The sequence below is a fragment of the Clinocottus analis genome, unplaced genomic scaffold (genome assembly GCF_023055335.1).
Source record: "Clinocottus analis isolate CAN_PGR_092001 unplaced genomic scaffold, fCliAna1.0.p SCAF_3, whole genome shotgun sequence".
Taxonomy (NCBI): Eukaryota; Metazoa; Chordata; class Actinopteri; order Perciformes; family Cottidae; genus Clinocottus; species Clinocottus analis.
Genome location: NW_027176042.1, coordinates 18330407 through 18345916, shown reverse-complemented (window position 1 = coordinate 18345916; position 15510 = coordinate 18330407). Strand labels below are relative to the sequence as shown.

The 15510-nt window shown below is 40.4% G+C and overlaps 1 protein-coding gene across 2 annotated transcripts in view; it reads left to right on the top strand.

Moving 5' to 3' along the window:
- LOC137796819 (A-type voltage-gated potassium channel KCND3-like) overlaps nucleotides 1-15468 on the top strand; it is a 75538-nt gene extending 60070 nt beyond the window's left edge. For both annotated transcript variants that reach the window (XM_068594976.1, XM_068594975.1), the window contains exons 4-8: nucleotides 5701-5802; nucleotides 7203-7229; nucleotides 10581-10673; nucleotides 11246-11481; nucleotides 12437-15468. In XM_068594976.1, coding sequence (XP_068451077.1) covers nucleotides 5701-5802; nucleotides 7203-7229; nucleotides 10581-10673; nucleotides 11246-11481; nucleotides 12437-12674 — 696 coding nt within the window. In that variant the 3' untranslated portion in view covers nucleotides 12675-15468. The remainder of the gene's footprint in view (nucleotides 1-5700; nucleotides 5803-7202; nucleotides 7230-10580; nucleotides 10674-11245; nucleotides 11482-12436) is intronic.
- The last annotated feature ends 42 nt before the right edge of the window (nucleotides 15469-15510 follow it).

Here is a 15510-nt window from a genome sequence, read left to right as displayed (position 1 = left end):
TTACGCATCTCAAGATTTCCCCATTTTTTAAACTGTATTTGTTAAACATGTTTTATACCACAAAGGGAAAGTAAAACTCACTCTAAGGAAGTTATTTTAGAGTCAGCGTCTCCTCTGGTTTATCTGCCACATTAAATTAGTGAGGAGAAACTCTGGGACACATATTCCACTTTACGAGAGGAAATCTTTTTTTTTTTTAAACATTAGAGATGTTAAATGATCATTTAAAATAAATTACATTCTAATGCAGCTTTTCTTTGCTGCAGTCATGCGGGACCAGAAATGAAAATCACTAATAAACAAGTTTCAAAACGTTGAAGAGCAGTGTTGGCCTGAAGTCTTGCAAACTAACTAATCCAGACGAGCACTAACCTGATATTCTTCTTTGCATCAGTAGAGTAAACACATTTGGGCAGTACGTGGGTCAGAATATAGCATTTACTCAAACAGATTAGGAAATGTCGTCAGTTAGTTTGGTTGCCGTGCAGGTAGAGTACCGTGGGGTTTCAGCCATCTGTTTTCAGAAAAATAAAAGCTCTCTTTATGCCCCCAAAAAACACCGATAAGGCCGGTGAGAGAGAACCAGAACGGCAGAGCTGCATGCTGTATTTTATTTTATTTTTTCAACTGAAAGACGCTTAAGAGTTTTAGCTGCTTTAAATGCTGGGGAAAAAAAATAATCAAAGTTCATTTTTGACCTTGTAAACAGCAGCAACAGCTTTTTGGTACAGTGGAAACCTGGAGCTCAGTTCTTATCTGGTATTTATTCCCACAACTGTGAAAGGTTAGCATGTCACCAACACATTTACTGCGCACCTGTGAACAATTTTATTTACCAATTCACAGAAAACCGCTTTTATAGCCACATGTGCCACGTGTTTTCCCTGATAGTTTGAGAACAGAGAGGAGGAGGAAAAGTATATATATATTTTAAGCGTGTTCATTCGCTCTCCCTCCCTCTATTACCTCATCTCTCCTGGCCTTACCTTTCTCTCTCGGTCTCATTCGTCTTCATTCTTCTCTAACAACAGGCTGCTCCAGGCTCCCATTACAATTATGTAGTCATCTGGGGATTTTACTTGACAAAAAGGTCTTCTCATGTACCCATTGTAGCTTCACAGTCAGAAAATAGAAAGTAAAGAATCTTAATTGGATTTAATGATAGTCGTTCCGTACTAACTACTGTAGAGTGTAGTGTGCGTGTGCGCCTCAGTGTGTAGAGTGCAGTGTCTCCTCTTCATGTTCAGTCACCCACAGATGGCATAACTAGCCTGTGATACAACCCCTGCTACTAATGCACCTAATTCCCTGAGGTTTTCAAAAAGAAAAACTTCTCCAGAAGAAAAAGACGGGTTTCTTTTTTTATATCACGGAGCGGCGCAGTCGCCATCAGAGTGTCATGAACGTCAAGGCAGTAAATGGGCTGAGGTCACACCGGTAATGGGCGAGCCAAGTCAAGTGGAGCTGCACGGAAAGATGGCAGGATGTCGAAGAAAATAAAAAAGACCGGAGACATGAGGGCAAAACAGGATGACAGGAGAAAATGAGGAAAGGGAGGAGGTCGGACATGAAGTAAAAAGCAGAAAGAGAACACAAAGGAGATGCTCAGAGAGAGGGAAGGAGGAAAGTTGCTTGGAGAGAGGCTGATTGGGGTAAAGGAGAGAAAAAAAGGAAAAGGGCAGTTTCAAGGCTCACTTGTCTACAACCTGAACATTTCATACCTTTCTCCCTGGACTGCTGTAGTTTGGCTGTCTGACTGAGTGGTAATGTTGGAGCAAGTAGGCTTGATTTTCTCTGTCAACCAAGAACACGGATGATTTAAAAAAAAAAAAAAAGAAAAGGTCAAATCACAAGAATCCATCATCACCGGGCTCTGATCGGTGTCGAGGAGCTCCATTAGGCCTGTCTCTGAAAAGACGGAAATTTACCTCAAAGAAGTTCGTTCTCGAGCCATGAAAAACTCTCTCTCATCACCCTCAATTGTTGCCCAGAAAGGAATCAATGGAATACATGTCGGAAATGTTCCTTCATTACTATGATCATAGGCACTTTAGTTTATTTTAGTCAAACCCACAGAAACCTTTCCGCTGCCGTGAATACTCACTCAGGCATCAATGTGTATAATTCCACAGGTAGTAAACGATCGCAAAAAAATACAGTGCTCAGCTACCCTCATTTAAAAAGGCACAAAGGCAACGCTGAAAGATCTGATGGCATCAGCCCCACGGTCCTCAACGTCTACCGACCGGTTGCCCTCACATCATGTGATGAAGGCGCCAGAGTGGCTGGTCTTGGTCCACCAGGTGAAATCATTGCTGGACCCTCTGCAATTTTGCCATGAGTCACTTTCTTTGACTTCTCCAGTGAATTTAACACCATCCAACCACTGCTACTGAGTGAGAAGCTGCGGGTGGGGGTAGACTTGTCCACCATCTCCTGGATCACAGACTACCTAAAAGGCAGACCACTTTTTGTCCGAATGGGCCGTGTGCTGTCTGGAACGGTGGTCAGTGATGTTGGAGCCCGACAGGGAACTGTTCTGTCTCCCTTCCTGTTCACACTGTGCACCAATGACTTGCAACACGGGGTCATGCCATCTGCAAAAGTAGATGACTCTACAGTGGTTGGATATATTAGGGATGGATGGGAGCAGTGGTGAGTGACTTTGTGGAGTGAGCCGGTGAGAATCACCTGCTTCTGAACGTGGCCAATACCAGAGAGATGGTGGTCGACTTCAGGACGAAGACGACGGCTCCGAGACCTCTGAATGTTCTGGGAGAGGACGAGGACATGGTGGAGGAGTACAAGTGCCTGGGTGTCTCCATCAACAGCTGACCGAACTGGAAGGCCAACACCAACGCTGCCTACAAGAAGGGCATGAGTCGACTCTTTTTCTTGCGGAAGCTTCGATCCTTCAACGTGCGCCGCAAGATGCTGGAGATGTTCTACCATTCGGTTGTGGCCAGTGTCTTGTATTTCGGCATTGTCTGCTGGGGGAGCAGCATTGGAGCCGGTGACACCAACAGACTTGACGAAACTGGTTAAAAAGGCCGGCTTCGTTATCGGCTGCAAGCAGGAGCATCTGGAACAGGTGGTGAAGAGGAGGACGCTGAAGAAACTATTGTCCATATTGGAAAACGTGGACCTCCCTCTCCACCACCTCCTGCAGGGATAGAGAAGCACTTTCTCCAAAGGATTCATCACGCTCAAATGTCACAAGGACAGATATAGGAAAACATTCCTGCCCACGGCAATAAGACTATACAATAAATCATCTCTTGCCAGATCCTTTGTAGACTAATTAATCACTGTACATGTTTTTGTGTACTTACACTTCATATACACTACACATACATACTTTGCATTTTTGCACTTTTCTACTGTTTACATTTCCTAAATGAATACACTGTACATATCTTCCCAGCTATTTGTATTATATTTTATTTCATCATGGTTGGGTGGAGTGACTACACATTCATAACAGAATATTATTCGATAGATGAACAAATTTACCGGGTAAGAAGGTTCAATCTTAAAGACGATCGTGCAAAATTAGAATTGTATGATTCAGGATCTTTGGTGCTAAACCCACATTAGGGACTAAAAGTTGGGACGTTTTTGACTCTGTCTCACTGATTTTTTTTTAACATTACTGGATCTCTTCAGTTGGAACACATGGGTTTAGTTGTGAAAGCTACAGCAAGGCGAGACAAGTCTTAAAGCATTGAGAAGGACAAACTAACTCATTGTAACATTTTCGACGGAAAATAAAAATCTTCAACACCAGACATATCCTTTAATTCTTAACATGCGACTTGATGATGACATGGACCTTGACTTGGTTTGGTATTAGACTTAAACGTCACTTGCTCAGACCTCTGGACTCAGAATTTCATCATCTCGGAGTAAAGATTCCTTAGATAACCGTTCGAGCTCAATGGACCATCAGAGGAGATGAAATACTCATCACCACATCAATAGGATCAGAGTTAGTTATTCTTTCATATTTTTTTTCTTCTTTTCTTCTGTCAAGTAGAGCTTTTGATCAATGAAAAACGCACGCAGTCAACGACAGCGCTTTCCTTTCAAATTCGTTCACACTTTCGCTGAAGCTAGAAAGAAGTTAGCGTCTCTCTCTCTTTCTGTGCATTTCACATACTGAGCACGTAGACACACAATCATTATCATTACATCCGAATCTCCAGTATTCCTCACACCTTCACAGGTATCTAGAGTCTGACGGACAATTTCTGAAGTAATTCCATTACTTCTGATCCAGATCTTGGAAGCAGATATTGCTCCTCCTGTCTCCTGTTTCTATAATGCGTTTATCTGGGAGAGAGAGAGCAACAGGACAAGGTTAAAGAAATCTCTCACCCGACGTGTCCAGGAGCACTTGAGGCAGCTGTATATTGTATACAGTCACCCTAATATCCTCTTCATTTCAAAAAATTGCTAATCCGATTTCTCTCTCATTTCCCGTCTGGCTCTCTCTCTCTCGCACCCTCGCTCTGTTAAGTAATCGCATTTATCTGTTGCAGGGGTTATCACATTTATCTTTTCTGCTACGCCTCATTGTCGACACAGAGGAGCTAGGAAATAAGCTTTTAAATTTCAAATTTTTGTGTTCAGTAAACATGTGCGTTGTTGTAAAATCCATCAGCCTCTTACGGCCGGAATCATCACTAATGTTGGAAATGGTCCATTTGTTGTAACTCAGTTGCAGACAGACTACATCAGTAGGTGGGCTTTTCTTTGTTCTGCGGGGGGGTTTCTATGCTTTGTGGTTTATGTTGAATCATTAAAAATTGCAGCTTCAAAAAGGCATTCTTCATTTGGATCCCCATTAGCTTCCACAAAGTGGCTGTTGGCCTTCCTCTAAAGGATAAAGATTAATGGTAATTTAGAATAACACCGCATCGTTCAATACTTTTTTTTTTTTTTAACAGTCCCAAAAAAGTATATTTAATCATTATGTGAGATTCATCTGCTTCTCCCCCCCCCCGGCCCCCCTCCAGTGAGTTTTTATTGAAAAATCTACTTTTGTTCACTGCCCTGTCCTCATTAGGGCTGTAACTAAATTCACGATTAGTTCATCTTTTTGACAATTTATCAATGGGATATTTTCTTAAATGTCCTAAAAGAAAAAATGTGTATCCATCAAATGTCGCGTCCCAACACTCTAAAATCAAAACCGGTAATATGGTTTTATAAATGCATGTTTTTTGCTTGAAAAATCACTTAGAATAAGATTACATTACATTTAGCTGATGCTTTTTAAGCAAAGAGACTTAAATTTTTTGCTCTATATGCCGTAGAAACAGCAACGGGGAGCAATTCAGGGTTAAGTGTCTTGCTCAAGGTTTCAGCAACAAAGACTAGCGGAGCCAGAGCTTGAACCACCGATCCTCTGATTGAAAGACGGGCATGCTAACCACTGAGCCACAGTTGCCCAAGTTAACCGATAATTAAAAAGGTTGCCACTGAATCCCGTCTCCATACTTTTGACCATGTAGTGTGTGTTGAGGAATAGCATCTATTGAGTTCTGTTCTCCTACCTCATACTGTTCTCAATGAATGCAGCGCTTGGATGATGAGTTGGCAGTTTTTTCAACATTTATTCGTGCATTAGTCATCTTCTGGGACCTCCCGCCCACCCTGTCTGATGCTGTGACCTCTTCTTCTTCTTCCCACGCCCAGAAAGCCAGACTGGCCAGGATAAGAATATCGAAGTGCGGCACCACCAACAACTTCCTCCACAACAAACGCAACGGACTGCTCAACGAACTCCTGGAGCTGACGGTGAGAACGACCTCTGACCTGAACTCTCCGAACCATTAGTGGCAAAGTGGGCGTGGCGATTACTGCGAAGTCATTTAAAATTTTTAAAAAAATGACGTGACATGTCAGCAGATTATAATTTAGTGTGAGAGATTGAACATAGTGTTCCTTGTCAAACACCATTCTGCTAATTATTTCACTTCACTGCAACTCAATATCTTAGAAGCATCAAATTCACATCTGCAGTGTCCATACACACACACACACGCACGCACGCACACACACACACACACACACACACACACACACACACACACACACACACACACACACACACACAAAGTGACAAACAATTGCTGCTGTAATTAAGAAAAGGACAATTTGGAAGTCATTTAGAGGCTATAAAAGAACAATGGAAGTTGGAGTCATTACATTGTGGTTGTTATAAGGGGCATTGGGTGATGGCAGAGGAGTTATGTCAATGATCTCCGATGCGGGCGTTCAATGTAATCACATAAAGTATTTTCTTGGTTGTTTTTCAGTCCCAGACTTTATTTTATACACGCCTGTAAAACTGGCAAAGTCAGACAACAGAGGTTGTTTTACTTTTCATGGTTATTGTTTCACTCTTGGTGATAATTAGATGGTTACTGCGTAACAACAACAAAAAAGATGCTGCTGCAAATTTCAAACTGCAGCAGTGAGGCAGCGGAGAATTTAAACTCTCCCTAACTCCTGCTACCACAAAATTTACAAATGTTTTTTTTTTTTTTTTAATCTTTCCTCTATGATTACAATATAGACAACTGCAATGTTATATTTTGTCTTTTTTTATCATCACACCTGGAGCCTGCAGTATTTTGGGGCGACTCGGGGGCGGCTGAAACAAGTTGTAAACACATCCGGTGATGAAGTTAGCATTTGTGTTTCCGACCACTGGGCAAACACAATGTTTCTGTTTCTAGTCTACCTTCTCCTCAGGGAAATATCTGGCTCTTTGGGTACAGACAGAAACAAATATGTGTTTGGTGCAGATCCTCGTCATTTTGATATAAATGGAGAAAAAAAAAACACCATTCCCTCCAATTTGCTAAATCATATTGCAATTGCAAAACCAGTTAAAATAATCGCAATTAGATACTTTTTTTCCAAATCACTCAGCCTTAGTACATGACCAAAGCTATAGGCAATAAGCTTAAATGAGTTCACAGACAGGAAACATGGAGAAACAGCTAGCCTGGATTCACTTATTGGTATTTTTTTTAACTCTGGACAAGCCAAACCAATTATCATCTGAATCGAGCTCCATACTGAACTTCACACACAGACACGAGGTATCGATCTTCTCATCTAACTTTCTACAAGAAAGCAAACAACTATTCATTTAATTTACATGTGCTTCTCTTTCTCTCCCCTCGCAGACATCAACCAACTGTCTACTTTTTCAAGTAAGCATCCACCACCGTGTTCTCCTGCACTTTTACCCAACCCGTTTTATTAAAAACTCGTCACCACCACGGAAAAATGTGTTTGGTAATGTATGAGCAAATTGCCTATATCCCATCCATTCAGTCCATCATTTTGTGCTTTCACTGACACACTCCCCTACTTGCAGATGGTTACTAAAATGCATTTGGATCTAATCGAGTCCAGTGTGAAAGCTCATGGGTGTCTGGAAGTGGTTAGAATTATCATATAAATGCCATCTGTGAGTGCTGAGCGACCCACATCCCTCTGCGTGTGTGTGATGAGGCTGCCAGAGTCCTGCCGCATCAAATTACGGTGGTGTCACTGCTGTCAGTCAGTCAGGAGCTCTGCGTGGGTCTGGATGGGAGGGAGTGGGGCTATATGACAGAATGGCTGGTTCTCTCACAACCTATATAGTTAGATTAGAAGTTCTGCTCTGCTGGTCTTCTTCAGTGTCGCCCAAAGGCTTTTTAATTTTCTGACAGCCATTTATTTGTTACGCAAATCACAGGCTCATTATCATAGAGGATGATTTATTGATAATCCTGTCAGGTTTTATTATAACCTTGCAAAGAAAGAGCATACGGCTTTATGCCTTCAGGTGCTTTTTAATTTACACTTTAGTGGGCAGAATTATTTCCGATAAGCCCCGGTGACCCAATCACTGTCCGCATGGCAGATTTGTATGCCAACAGTCTGTGAATGCACCATTATCTTGAACGTGATATCTCAGGAACGCCTTAAGGGAATTTCTTTACATTTGGCACAAACAACTACTTGAAGGATTTACTGAACACATAGTTGCACAATAATTCAAACGAGTATGATGACAACTTTACACATTTTAAATGTCTAATGGGGTAAGATGATGAAGTGATGACTTTTTGAATAGACATGTAATCAGCAACGTTACTGATTGGTGGAGGAATACAAGACAGTGATAATATAAATTTAAAATTTCTGTAGATGCTTTTCATATTCATGTCTAGTGAAGTTCACATCACGTTAGCAAGGTCAGTACAACACAGCTACGCAGCTGTAGTTGTGTCGAGAAATGTTTGGTTCTCAAGGAAACTTTAGTCACACGCCTGCACTCCTCAACACACACACACACCTGTTTATCAGGATGTTGACACTAGAGAAGCAGACTGGACGTTGCTCGTCGCTTTCTGTGAGAAGAGATGAGGACACAGGATTCTCCGCCTCTTGACAGTTTAGAGCCAATTAAATGTTACTTTGCTTATGATATGTTGATGACGGAAAACCGCGTATTAAAGAGCCGGACTTCCGGCTGTTCGGGGTGTTGTTTTAGACGGTCAGCCTGCGTTGACTGAACGACTCCCTGCCTTTGCAACTGCAGAGCTTGTTACTTTACCTGTGATCGAGAAAATAAATTACGAGAAGAAGAGAAGTTGTCGAACTGAATTCTTCTGGAGGCGACACCAGGCTCCCAATAATTGATTCACGATAACAACAGTAATACATTTATTCTGTTTGCACATGCAAACATGCAGCGATGCCTACAGTATCACAGTATGGCATGTAAGCAAACTTGTATCATCAACAGCTTACAGTACATCGTCATATCACTAGGGGTGGGAAACACCAGAGGTCATACCATTTAAAATTTTATCACGATACTTGAGTCCCGATTCGATACTATCACGATACTGCGTTTTAATAAATATTGTTATTTATTTTCTTTTTTCCACCGCAAATTGTCTCCAAAGGAAAACTTTGTCAATATGTTGCAGCAAAATGAAAAAGCCGAAGAAGCAATTGATTTTATTATTCGAGGACCAAAAGTTTTATAATTGATTCATTAAAAGATCGATACTTGGCTTCCGTGTGTCGATACAATATCGCCATGCAAAATATCGCGATACTATGCTGTATCGATTTTTTCCCCCACTGCTACATATCATCCATCCTTAACTGGTTGCTGTAAACTCACTTACTTTGCTCTTGAATTGGTTCCTATTGTGTGTCATTGTAGATCGTGCTGCAAATCAATATGCAGGACTGTCTCATGGTAATAAGGAATTTGACATTGCACATTTACAACAAGAGAATAACACTGATCCAAGCATCAGATACGCATGCTACATATCACAGTCAGACATTCAGTCGAAGATTTGCCCATTAAATGTATTTTTAGAAAGTATGAACTAGATGGACGGTAGGAAATCATCTCAAAGCTGGTAAAAAAAAAAAAAGCAGCACAATGAATCACAATGACAAAAGCGCTCCTCCTCTAAGTCAATACAAGCCATTTAAAATAGAAATATAGCTGATTTGTGAGTGAAATCCCCACAGTCTGTGGGATGGGAATGCATGATATACAGTCCTGCAGGCTATATGATGACTTACCTTAATTTGTCAATTTCCTGGCTGAGTTAAGAAGAAGCATTCCCATCTGGTCATTATGACTAATATAAACTAGAATTTTCAAAAATGTACCATATTAAATTTCACCCATATCACCTGCTTATATTCACAACATTAGGAGAACTTAAAGAGTAGTTGAACACATTTTCTCTCATTACTTACATGATGAAAAAAAAAAAAAAAAGCATGGTCACATTCCAGCATATTTTGTTCCAAGAAAATAACCTTAAACCTTGACACAGGTCGCAGTGTCTTTGCGAGGGCCTCTGCCACGAATAGTTAACATTGAGACAACATGAAGCGTAGTTTTGTCGTGCCCACGTCACTGTATTGTTCGCGTGCACGAGAGTCCTCGGACTGGATCGCCACCCACCCAAATCCTTTGAGTAACAATGTGCGCTGTAGGGAGGAAATTAATTTGTTTTCAGTTTTTCCAATTTTTTGGCAATTGTGATTACTTTGAGACAAAGTTATATTGTAGCTGGAGCTTTGAAACCAAGTCTCGTTTGGGGGACTACCAAAAAAAACTGTTTTTCTCAACTCTTGTATGAAGCTTCACAAAGTGGAAAAACACATCAATAACTGTTCCGCTGCTCGGAGTATCACATGAAGCTCAGCGATACCTATTTAGATGATTAAGTAAGAGAGCTGGCAACAACACAGTTTTAGACTTGTAATAGTTCAATAGAATGAAAGGGGGAGTTCATTTGCACCCTACTTATACAAGACACCGAACAAGAGGCCATTACAGTATTAATGGCACACAAGATTCAGAATAATGGTTGAAGGATCAAAGCAGAACAGAAGAGCCACGGCCGACTTTTTATTACTGATGACGAAGTCAATTCTGTGCACAGAGTGAGAGGCTTTAATGAGTACACCAAAAAATGTAATTTGTCAACATTCATCAGTTGTGTATGTGTGTGTCTTTCTCTCTTACGAAGGACACAGAAGAGGATGAGCAGAAGCTGACTAAGTCCACCTCTCTGTTAGAGAGCCAACACCACCACCTACTGAACTGTCTGGAGAAAACCACTGTAGGTACACTGGAGGCCTCCTCCGTCTTTGACTCCAGAATCCTACCACCTCCCTTAATGAGGTGTCTGAAGTATTGAATCATGATGATAATATGTATACACCGGTGAAAAATATACAAAATCTGTGCACATGTACATTACTTCAGGGTTAGAGGCAACATAAACATGGAATCGGAGAAAAATATGTTTGTTATAGAACTTCCAAGGAAGTACTCTGGTCTTTTACTTGAATTAAAAGTACTAATACCACACTGTACAAATAATTGTATTTAAAATGTTACTGTAAATGTGCACAGGATTTGGATGTAGTGTCAGTAGTGTAGATGTTGGAGAGAGTAAAATTATATGTTTTGCAAAAGATTTTGGTATCAAAAAAACAAATTTTGGACCCTCTAATAATATACTAAGTGTGTGAATTTAACATTAGTTTATTAGTATCAGTATTAATCATCTCCTGTGTATTTATTTCTCAAATGATTCCCTAGTCTGTTTTTTATTTACTCCACATACTGTTTTCCCTGCACCGACACCTCCGTGTGTATTGAAAGCACCGTTCTGTTTCTTCTCTGCAGGCTCATGTGTTTGTGGACGAGCAGATGTACGCGCAGAACTGTTTAGAGACGACGCTACAGACCTACCCGTCACGTAGCCCCTCTATATCCAGCCACGACAGCTCTGCGGGCACCTGCTGTGGTCGCAGGGGGAAGAGAAACACTCCTCAGCCCTCGAGCCATCCCACCCCAACGCCCCTGCAGGAGCTCAGCGCCATCCACATACAGTGTGGCGATCGACCGTCGCACACCGCCAGGTAAATGGAGAAACACGCCGCCGCGTCAGACTTTGCTGTCGTCTGCCATCATTATGAAGGTAAAATAGTTTACAATTAAGATGCCCACAATATTTCCACTTAAAGGGTGAGCTAAATACAACTAGAGGAGCTTAATATAACTGGGGAGGTGGAGGAAGAATCTTTCTTTTGCAATGATATGGATGAAATTACCATTTTAAGTGTATGATACCCATAACATTTTCACATTAAATTAGATATATATATACTAATATATTTATATAATAATACTATCCAATGATATAATGCCTGAACATTCATAAATTACAACTATTTACTTACTAAGAACTCATCCTTTTATTTGATTTTTTTATCATATATATTTTTTGCTATATTTTTATATGAAGACAAGGGAATTAAAACTACAACAAACAGTAGAAGATGACATATTTCATGCTAAGTCATTTACTTTAATAACATATATCTCCCAGCGTTTGTGTGAGCTACATATCGTGCAGCAATAGTCGAAATGTGTGCAATATCTTTTGTTATTATTATTATTATTATTGTAAATGGCTCAAATGTGATGTGTTCATGGACAAGTCTGCCTGTTTTGTTAACAATAATAATGTTTATTTGTAGAGCATTTTTGTACAGACAAGGGTCACAAAGTGCTGAACGGGTCAGGAAAAATAACTAAATAAAAAATAGTGTTAAAACCAGATCGACAATTACAGGGCCAAACATTTCAACAGAAAAAAAGATAAAAAGATTTTTTTAAAAGCAGGTCATAGAGCATGTGTTTAATCAAACACTAGTCAAAATATTATGTTTTTAGTAGGCTTCTAAAAGTCATGTTGTGTGCTTCATCTTGTGGGCAGTGTCCTCTCAAACATGACTCCATGCACTACGCATAACCTCTGCATGGATGAACATCATAAAATTGTACATGCGTCTATTTTTCATCTTTCTCCAGTCGTTCGAACCTCAACCGCAAAGCCGATGAAAGCGGCTGGCTCAACAGCAGAGGCAGCCGGATCACCACAGCGATCATCAGCCTGCCGAGCCCCCCCGCTTTGACACCTGATGCCGATAGCCTCCGCAGGCCCCCTCAGAGGAGGCCGCCCCTCGCCTTGGATCACCCGGCCACTCCGAGCATCCAGACCACAACGAGCTCAGCTGGCACCAACATCATTAAAGTCTCCGCGCTGTGACTCACTGGATGCCGGATGTAAGAAAAGGGAGGAGGCGGCGAAACAGGGTCGACTACCGTTATGGACGCGCCGTGTCCTGTCTCACAGGGTCAACAGGAGGAGCACTCTGTTCCAGTTTTAGAGAAGACCGACGATGCGGAGCCGTTACTGAGGTAGAAGATTGTAGATATGTGAACGCAGAACCATACACTTGTCATGCCGTGTCTCCACTGTCGTTACGGACGGAGCCGCTGCATTTCTAACAGCAGCACAGATGTTTTTACAGCGAGTACTGCGGGAAACAATTTGACGACATTGCGCAATCAGCATATCCGTACATCAGCACATGCTGTTCCACGTGCAACATATTCACACTGCATTTAAAGTGGATTACCAGTGGAATAGTGAAGAGGATATTTTGTGGAATTAAAAAGTGTTTGAAGACAGATTAAGAAAAGTGTTGACGGTGTTTACTTGAATTTGATTCGACTCGTTTGTGTTACGTGTTGTTTGTCTAAAGGATTTCAAAGAGGGGGAGGGAAAAAAAGCGATGAAACTTTCGGCTTTCTTTACAGCAGCATTTGAAAAGTCCGGTACATACAATGCTGCTAATATCATATCGCTGAAATGTGAAACGTGAGTTGTTTTTTTCGTGACATTTGTATCCATTCATGGTGTCAAAGACTCAAACCAAACTGTGCTTTTTAGTTGCTTCATGTTTAAATTTCAGACTGGAGATGGACTTCAGCGAATGAGGCTGACCTCATGACTGAGGTTTTCATACTGAGGTGAGACAAAGCAGTACAAAGCAGTACAAAGCAGTACAAAGCAGTACAAAGCAGTAGTAAAACCCCCCCAACTGACCACACAATTACTTACAAGTGAAGGTTTTATATTTTTATTAAAGAATAAGGCCAGCTTTATTCTCTTTTTTGTTTCTTATTGTTAATAAATCACATTAAAACATCAAAAGAGTTTGTCAGCCTGTCTCTCAAAAATGTTGGGACCTTCTCACCATCTCTCTGGCACTCAGACCCAAACCAATGTGTTATTAATTTGAAAAAGGCATCGCAAAAAATGTTTCTTCAAAAAAAAAAAAAAAAAAGGTTTGTAATTCCCTCCAAAACTAGGCATTGCAGTTTCAAGCAAAAGTTACTCAAACAGGAGTCAACGGTGCAGTTGTTTTGGACTATTTTAAGCTGCGGATGAATACACAGAGATCAGCAGGACAATTTATACGGGATATAAACTAATGTGCCCTGGTTTACTGCGATGAAGGAACATGTCCTCCAGTGTAGCTCACTGATGCGTTTTATGGAGGTCTATCCATCGGCCTTTGCTGCATTCACAATACATCTCAGTAGTATGGATGCTTTGTTGATTTTGGTCTTTCCATTGGATTTGTTAGAAAAATATAGAGTATTTCCTGCCTTCATAAAAGCTGCAGCTGTTAAGCTGCCTCCACTGTGAGAAAATGATATCGTCTGTATTCATCATGAACATCAGTGTGAGTTTTTAGGTTTTGAATGCCAAAAAGGTTGAGCGCCACTGTCGTATCAAGCAACTTCCCCTTCAACAATAAAGTAAACGCACACGGTCAAGGGGGAAGGAGGATTTTCAATTCAAACTAAAACTGAAGAAGCAACATTAAAACTGATTAGTTTTGGCTACAAACGGAAAGAACAAGGGTAAATTATGCAATTACACAAAATATTTTGGTAAATCCAGTCAGTTTTTAATCTATATTTTTAATCTTAACTATTTGTCTTCAGTTGTACCATTTGGTGGACTGAGTTAAACTGTCTATGAAGATATGTCACTTCATAAGGTGGCAACTTGAAAGTCATTTCTGTATTTTACATTTACAATTGTACAGGATACAAGTAATGCAGAGTACACAGGAATAAGTTTGACTGTTCTTGGCTTAAAAAGGCATTTAGTACCTTGAGTTGGGATTGTTCTGTCAAAATATTTCCCAGGTCAATTAAGAAATTGAAAGCTTAACAATAGGCAATTAATACTCAGCTCAATCATGATAATCTCAAAGATTGTCACAGGACGGCAGAATTGATGCATTTTGACCTTGAAACTAACTAATCGATTGAATATTGATTAAAGTGATTTGTTCTGGTTCATGGCCTTACTCCTGCATTAATGTGTTAATTATATCTTGTTGCACATTGTTTGTTGAAGTTGATAGACGCCTGGTGTTTGGAATAGTTTGTGACTACTTGTCAAGTTTGCAATTGTTATTTGTATGAAATAAACAATCTGTGTTTTTCGTCTTTATTATTTTGCTAAGGGCGGATTAAACTTTTTGTTTTGGGATTATGAAGCACCAAGTGAAATTGTTTTGTCTGTACTTTGTTGCATTCCTGTATTTCGTCAAATTTTGAAACTGAGGTTTGCCCAAACGGCCACTTTTCCATCCTTTGTGGGAACGACAAAGTAGTAGTACTCCTTATGCTGCTTCATAAAAAAAGAAAATTACAAACCCTTAAGATAATTTTTCCTCTCGCTATTAATGCTGAAAATAATGAGCGTCTGCTCTGTTGTTGTGTTCCTAACTTGGATCTTGGATGACACAGTAGGGCTTTATCACTGATCACCGCCATGCTTCAACTACAGAAAGCTTTTACTTGTTGTCATTATACGATGGACTCGGCTTCAAAAGGCATTGTGGGGGTTACTTTTTTAAAAGTCTTGGCATTGCTGTTTGTGTAGTTTCTTATCTTTTTATTCCTTTTGAACTGAACTTTTTTGTCTGTTTGCTGTGTTTTAGTATTCTGTCAGGTTATTTGTTTTAACAGCTATGAAGTGTCAGATGAGAATAAAAATGTACCACAACAATCGAGTG